At 45.8% G+C, this 8,173-nt stretch overlaps 1 protein-coding gene across 1 annotated transcript; it reads left to right on the forward strand.

The window, feature by feature from the left end:
- The first annotated feature begins 2,916 nt into the window (after positions 1-2,916).
- LOC136464319 (thioredoxin reductase NTRB) lies at positions 2,917-7,965 on the forward strand. Its single transcript, XM_066463280.1, has 2 exons — positions 2,917-3,944; positions 7,631-7,965. Exons 1-2 carry the CDS (start codon positions 3,020-3,022, stop codon positions 7,699-7,701), a joined length of 996 nt encoding a protein of 331 aa, XP_066319377.1. The 5' UTR covers positions 2,917-3,019; the 3' UTR covers positions 7,702-7,965.
- The last annotated feature ends 208 nt before the right edge of the window (positions 7,966-8,173 follow it).

Here is an 8,173-nt window from a genome sequence, read left to right on the forward strand (position 1 = left end):
TCATGACCTTTAGGAATGTAGCTGGCGCTCCAGTCAATCCAAACGCCATCACGCGGAATTCATACTGTCCTGTATGAGTTTGGAACATCGTTTTAGGTTCTTCACCCGACTTGAGACGAATTTGATGATATCCTGCTATCAAGTCCAAGGTTGAAAACTAGGACGCCCCATGCAACTCATCCAAAAGTTCCTCAATCACCAGCACCGAGTACTTTGCCTTTACTGTGATGGCGTTGAGATGCCTAAAATCCACACAAAACCGGTACGTCCCATCCTTCTTCTTGACAAGGAGTACAGAAGAGAAGGGGCTTTGACTAGGTTGCACAATGCCGGAGTTGAGCATTGTAGTGATTTGACGCTCAATCTCATCCTTTATAGTAGGGGGTAACGATAGGGGCAAACATTGATAGGAGCAGCACCCGGTATAAGCGGAATATCATGGGCAAAAGCACGCTCCAGGGGATAACCCTACAGTGGCTCAAACACAGTCTAAAACTCTTGCAATAGCTGAGTTATAGCGGCGGTTGATTGGGTGTAGCAGAATTAATGCTGTCATCAGTTACAACAGTCACCTGGATGACCGAACCAGGAGGTAAGCTATGTAACTCCCCCTGCAATGCCCAGGAAGCACCCTCATATGGAATGAGCAACCATTTCTATGCCTAATCGACCTACATTGGGTTGTACTGAGCCAACCAATCCATACCCACCACGTCATAGTGTGCTAGAGGTAGTACTTTAGCATCTATACCAAAAGAGCAACCCTGTACCTCCCATTCTAACTGTAGAAAAGTGGCAGCACAGTCCAGAATCTAGCCATCAGCAATCTTAACACGGAGAGGTACAGATAGAGAAGTTTGTCATGTCAACCTAGAGCTCAGAACAAGACTGACAAATGTATGAGAGCTGCTCGAGTCCAACAAAATCTTGACTGGTAACCCTTGAATAGCTCCCTAAAATTGCATGGTACTCGCTGCTGCACTGCCATTCAGAGGTGCTAGAGACACTGCCAAGAGTACCTGAGCTTTGGCTGGTTCTTCGTTAGGCTGACTGTCATCAGAGCTGGCCTCGTTGTGATAAATATCCCAAAACTCTTGTAGAACATGCAACTGAATGTTTTAAGAACAGCGGTGATCTCAGGACCATTTTTCTCCATAATGAATACAGAGGCCACGTGCACAATGGTATGAATGGAGAGTGTTAAGTCGATCTTCAATACCACAGCCACGACGCTCAGCTCCAGCCGTCGGTGCAGCTTTGTCATTCTTATCAGTGGTCAATGGGGTCTGTGCCACATTAGGTTGGACGCCTGCAAACTTGTTGGGAGTGAAAGTTTCAGGACGCCAGCCTTCTTTGCGCCGAGTAGATTCCAACAACTCTTCCTGCAGTAATGCCAGCACACAAGCTTCATCAAAAGAATTTGGCCTTTGCATATGAACGACATTGCGTATGTCATCACGGAGTCCATCCATGAACCGCATAGCGAAGAATAGTGGATCTGTGTGACGAGCATAAGCCAACAACTGATCGACCAACTCTGAAAACTTGTCAATATACTCCTAGACTGTGGATGTCTGATGAATCCTGAACAACTACCGAATCAGAGCTTCATACTGGCTTTTCCCAAAGCGATCAAGCACCAACTTACAAAATTGTTCCCAACTGAACTGACGGCCACAATGGTCTAGCGACTGCACCCATCTCGCGGCAGCACCAGAGAGATTCATAGTTGCCGCCTTGATCCACATGTGTGGTTCCACAGAATAGAGCTCGAAGTAATCTTCACAGGTAGTGATCCAGAGCTTGGTATTCTCCCTAGAGAACACAGGAAAATTGAACTTCGGCAACTTGCTACTAGAGTATTGAGGACCCAACTGTGTATATCGATCACGAACTCCCTCGATGTCACCAACAAATAAATGACCATCAGTAGTAATATGTGGACTCGAAAGAGAACGACGCAAACGGGGACTGGGTGGGATTTGAAATCGAGCGTACCCTTGACCGGGAGTGGAGTCAGAGACTCAAACTCCCGGTGACGTGGTTCGACGCGGTGCCCGACAACAGGGTCTATATTTGGGTGTCCAGCGGACGAAGTCGTCGCGGTCACCACCGGTTGCGCCAGGATGCCGGTGGCCATGGTCGATGTGGCTTCGAGCACCACTCGACTGATGGACTTGCGTAATGCCATCATCTCTTCGCGCATCTTCTCAATCGCCCCTCCTGCTTGCGCAGGGTGCTGACCTCGGATCGGAGTTCCTCCACAGACGCATCCACGGAAGGCTGCCAATCGTCGAACACCTAGACGACATCCTCTACGCGTTCGAATCGATCAGAGATAGAACGGTCCATGGCGGAGATCCGGCTGCCCAGGGAAGTCTCCATGGCGCCGACACGGCTCTCGACACCGTTCACCGCGGCCTTCACGGACTTGATCTCATCGAGCAGTAGCTGGAAGTTGGGATCCATGGCGCCCGATTGCTTGCGAAATCGAGTAAAGTATTCGTGGTTGATTTGGTGCGGCTCTAGGGCGGGCGGGGAAAAAATGCGGTGGATAGAAAGGGTGGGTTGAGGAATTCGTAGGCTCTAGTACAAATTTTGTTAACAATAGATTAGGAAGGAACAGAGGAATTGGAATCTAGGCAGGGAAGAACAGCAAAGGGAAACAGGAATAACGACGAGTTCTTAGTAGCAGATGGTTTTCATTACAATAGCTGATAACCCCTTCTACAAGAAGTTACTAGCCTATATAGCAAAACACTCCACACGGTTTCAGAAGCAGCGCCGCACACGCCCTCTGTTGCTGGGTCACTTGGATATCCATTTCGGCCCGGCGTAGCGTGGATCGCCAGTCTTGGGCCTCTTCGGCCTGTCTTCCTGTGGCCCCATCTGAAGCCAGCGTTCCAGCTGAAGCCGAGCTCTGCGCCTGATAAGTGTCACCTGACAGCAGGCGCCCCTCTTCAGTCTCGACCGCCGCCGCCGCCGCCGTGAAGCCAAGCCAAACCGCGTAAGCAGAGCCATGGAGGGATCCGCCGCCGCGCCGCTCCGCACGCGCGTCTGCATCATCGGGAGCGGCCCCGCGGCGCACACGGCAGCCATCTACGCGTCCCGCGCGGAGCTCAAGCCCGTGCTCTTCGAGGGCTGGATGGCCAACGACATCGCCGCGGGCGGGCAGCTCACCACCACCACCGACGTCGAGAACTTCCCGGGCTTCCCCAACGGCATCATGGGCGCCGACCTCATGGACAACTGCCGCGCGCAGTCCCTGCGGTTTGGCACCAACATCCTCTCCGAGACCGTCACCGCCGTCGACTTTTCGGCCCGCCCCTTCCGCGTCACTGCCGACTCCACAACCGTCCTCGCCGATGCGGTCATCGTTGCCACGGGAGCCGTCGCGCGGCGCCTCCACTTCCCCGGGTCCGATGCATACTGGAACCGAGGCATCTCCGCCTGCGCCGTCTGCGACGGTGCCGCCCCCATCTTCCGTAACAAGCCCATCGCTGTCATAGGCGGCGGCGACTCCGCTATGGAGGAGGCTAACTTCCTCACCAAGTACGGCTCCCACGTCTACATCATCCACCGCCGGAATACCTTCCGTGCTTCCAAGATCATGCAGGCCAGGGCGCTCGACAACCCCAAAATCAAGGTCGTCTGGGACTCGGAGGTTGTCGAGGCCTATGGCGGCGCAGACGGCGGCCCATTGGCTGGCGTCAAGGTCAAGAACCTGCTGAATGGTGAGGTCTCGGATCTTCAGGTGGCCGGCCTCTTCTTCGCCATCGGGCACGAGCCGGCGACCAAATTCCTGGGCGGGCAGCTCGAACTCGATTCAGATGGATATGTGGCAACCAAGCCAGGTTCCACTCACACCAGTGTCAAGGGGGTCTTTGCTGCTGGCGACGTGCAGGACAAGAAGTATCGCCAGGCCATTACTGCCGCTGGATCAGGTTTCGCTCTACTTCTCTATGATAATATGATTTTGTCTTTCAAGTGATTAATGTTCATACATATCAATCAGGGGAGCTTCTATTCCCCGGTGAGTTTCAGTAGAAACCATGAATGTTCAGTGCCTGGCTCAGTTTTTGTTAGCAATGTAGTGAGACTTAGAGTACGAGGCTTCAAAGAGGGATTTCGTTAAGACATAATAGGTTATTCTTGCTTTCCAGTAACACCAGATGCATTCCTTGATGATCTGAAGCAATCTAATCTCTGTATCTATGTCACAACATTATCCAAGATGTGACTCTTATAGTTATACTTTTGCAACTTAAAAATGTGAGGAAGTAATACAAAACAATGCATAAAGTTGTTTAAGAGCCTCCAGCAGTCCCCCAATACCTCCCCTATCCTCATAAAACTGCCATATTGGTGCTAACTATACTTTTTTCTTACTCCAGCAGTCTCCCCCAAATCCTCAATAGCGTGTGGCCCACCCCAGCCATAACTTTTCAGCCATCTTTTCCCCTACACGCCTGTGGCCTGTGGGCACCTTTTATATGGGTATTGGGGGAGATATATTGGGGTACTGCTGTAGAAACTCCCCCAATATCCGCCAAAATAGTATTGGAGGATAGATTATTGGGATACTGCTCGAGATGCTCTAATGACAAATCTGGTGATTTGGTTTCTATATAGGGTAGTTTTCAACGTTGCAGTTAACTAAAAGATTCCTGAACTTAGGGCAACCGAGCATATGGGGATCATTTTTGTGATTCCAAGTTGATGAGGTTTCAGGATTGTCCAGCTGCTACTCATGTTCACTTATTTGGGCAATAATATTTGTACTGCAAATCGTATGAGACAATAAAGTCAGAACTTATTGTATTCATGGATGAGTTTAACAGATAAGTTCCAAGTTCAAGTCTCCTGTGTTCTTGACTTAGAGCTCTGGATGGGCATAAATGTAATAAGACTAAGAGCTGTGCTGAACAATAGCAAGTAGAGTCTTGGTTGAGAAATACCCCAAAGAAAACATTTAGGTGGCATTTGGATGCACAGCGGGATAGGGATAAGAATATAGGCCAGGATATAAAAGGTTGGGTTAGGGATAAGGATATGTATATTCTGTTCCTGTCTAGTTTTTATTTTGCACTGGGTTAGGGAATGAGATTTTTTTTTTGAATGGTCAAAATGCCCTCACCAAATCAACAGAAAAATTATTAGCACTGTTAATTGGATATATATAATATTTTCTTCATGCCTTCGAATGAGAACGGAGATCCTATCCCGGTTGTAATCCACCCTCCCAACAGGATACATTCGGTGGAAATGATGCGCTTATTTCCCTAACCCTTTCCCTCCCTGTTTCCATTCCTGTGAAACAAACATCAGAAAAGATTTCCAAACCAGCCACATTTCCCCTTCCCGCCCTCAAAATCCCACAATCTAAAGTGCATGTTAGCTTAAAAACGCTTCAGTTAAGATATACCAGATCATTTGAAATGCTTTAAATCAAAGGATTAAAATTATGCTTTAAATCAAAGGGTTGAAATTATGATAAATTCAACTTGGCAAAGTGCTCATGAACTGCACAAGTAAAAAAACACGACCTGGGGGATGACGGCCCCACCCGTGTATTACTAAGAAGAAGCCACAGCTGCTTCTGGCCGCGGAAACCCCCCCGAACCCTGGCTTTGCCAGCGAGGGGGTTTTTATTTACCCCCAGCCTGAAATTCGCTCCCACCGGAATTCGAACTCAGGACCTGGGGGTGCCGCTGGAAAGCTCTAACCGATTGAGCTAGAGTCCTTTGGCATGAACTGCACAAGTAATTATGCTTCATGCTTGAGTGGTTTGTTAAACTGAAAAATAAAACGAGTATAGTGTATCTTATATATACATCAAAAGAGTTAAGAGTTACCACCCTTTGTCCCAAATTATAGGTCGTTTTGGCTTTTCTAGATACATAGCTTTTGCTATGCACCTAGATATATGATATGTCTAGATACATAACAAGTTGTTTATCTAGAAAAGCCAAAACGACCTATAAATTGGAATGGAGGGAGTACCTGTTTTCTGTAGGAAAGTCTGCATACTAGATGCATCTGCTATGTACAAATCTGTTAGTCATTTGTTAACCTAAATTGCCTAGTAGCTCAGTTTTTGGTTTAGCAATGTAGTGAGAGTATGTGGCTTCAAAGAGGAACTTGATTCAGGTACAATATAAATTATTCATGATGATTTGAAGCAATTCAATTTCTGTAGTTTAATGATAAATTATCCAAGATGACTTTAAAATACGAGGAATTTATTCAAAATAATGCTATAAAGTACTTTAATGACAAATTTGGTGATTTGATTTCTATGTCCATCATTATAGTATAGCTTTATACACTGATAAAAAAGAAAAAAAAGGTACATTTCAGTGTGTAGTTAACCAAACGATTTCTGAATTTAGGGCAACTGCGCATATGGGGAGTGCTATTGTGATGTGGTAATTTGGGCTGGTCGACTCATATTTGGGATGTTTTATTGTATTTCTTCCAAGTTGATGAGGTTTCACATATTCATGATTATCTAGTTGCAACTCCTCTTCACTTATATGAGGCAAAGGCTAGGTACTACTCCCTCCGTTCCAAATTATATGATGTTTTGGCTTTTCTAGATTAATTGCTTTTACTATGTATCTAGACATAGTCTATATCTAAGTGCATAGCAAAAGCTATGTATCTAGAAAAGCCAAAACATCTTATAATTTGGAATGGAGGGAGTACAGTTGTACTGCAGATCCTATGAGAAAAGAAAGTTGGAAATTATTGCATATATCGACGAGGTTAACAAACAAGAGTTTAACTCTCATGTGTTCTTGAGAGCTCTGGATTGACATAAATATAACAAGATTAAGATCTGTACTGAACAATACTACAATATCAAGTAGAGTCTTGGTTGAGATATGCCCAAAAGAAAACCATTTAGTTAAAAAAATGCTACAGCTAAGATATACCGGATCATTTAAAATGCTTTAAATCAGATGGTTGAAATTATGATAAATTCTATACGGCAAAGTGCTCCTGAACTGCACAGATGATTATTTCTACTTCATGCTTGATTGATTTGTTAAACGAAGGAATAAACCAGTGCAATGACTCCTTACACTTCAGAAAGAGTTACCTGTTTTCTCTAGGAAAATCTGCAAACGAGATTCATCTGCTTTGTACAAATGTATTAGTTATCATTTAACCCAAAAAGAAATGTATACATTTACTTTTGGTTTGATTTTTACACAAAATTTGATGTGATGCAAAGTAACAAAATATAATTCTGAGGACCGAGTGGGGCCTCAGTTCGCTAGCTCCGAGTCTCCGATTGGGGTCGAGCTGCCCACCCGTGTTTAGTTTTGGCTGGTGCGGCTGCCTCACCTTCTTAAGAGTATCTGGGAGGCTCCACCGTGCATTCTAAAAAAATTAATTCCCTGCAAATATAACTGTGCATCCGTGAAGAATTATTGCTAGAAGTTTAAGAAACGTGATTCAAAATTCTGACCTCTGATCCTGTTGTTAGAGTCGTAAGTCGGAATGGGGGTTGTCTCAGTCTCTTGATAAGATCAATCTAGGAAACTAGCACTTGCGGTTTCAGCTGAGCACGTACTTGTGGATGCGTGTGACCTAATCCTTTATTTACTTGCGGATGTTGCAGGGTGCATGGCCGCATTGGACGCTGAGCACTACCTGCAGGAGATTGGTGCACAGGAGAGAAAGTCTGATTGACTATATCTGGGTGTAGCAACCATCAGTCCATCGAATGGTCAGTTGCCGGTGCTGAAAGCCGCTCTCTGATGTGCGTTTATGCCATGTGTTGTCATGAACTCATGATTGAAGAACCTGACGATTTATGCTGCTTAGTATCACACTATTCTTATCATTAGGATCCAGAAGTACGTTTGAACTCTGTCTGAGCTTCTATTTACTGGATACCTATCCGCGATTACTGTTTTGAAGTTTTGGGCCTAGATATCTCTATTGCTCAAGTCTCTCATTATTGTGTTAATGGTGGTGTTATGCTGAGGTCATCGCCGTCAGTGTCGAGCCTCTCAGCTTCAGGTCAGTTTCTTTCTTTCTTTTCAGAGTACATTGATATTTTCATTTTTGAACGCAAACATTGATGTTGTCTAGACGGTCTCATATAATGCTACGAAATTTTGAGTCAACTTATTAGATTTCTGCACAATGAGTTGTTTTT

This window comes from Miscanthus floridulus, chromosome 7 (genome assembly GCF_019320115.1).
Source record: "Miscanthus floridulus cultivar M001 chromosome 7, ASM1932011v1, whole genome shotgun sequence".
Taxonomy (NCBI): domain Eukaryota; kingdom Viridiplantae; phylum Streptophyta; class Magnoliopsida; order Poales; family Poaceae; genus Miscanthus; species Miscanthus floridulus.

Bases quoted from the DNA above. Each gene is read 5' to 3' on its own strand.
- LOC136464319 (XM_066463280.1), top strand. From the start codon at position 3,020: ATGGAGGGATCCGCCGCCGCGCCGCTCCGCACGCGCGTCTGCATCATC. The intron at 3,945-7,630 runs GTTTCGCTCTAC...CGGATGTTGCAG, and splicing joins CATTACTGCCGCTGGATCAG to GGTGCATGGCCGCATTGGAC.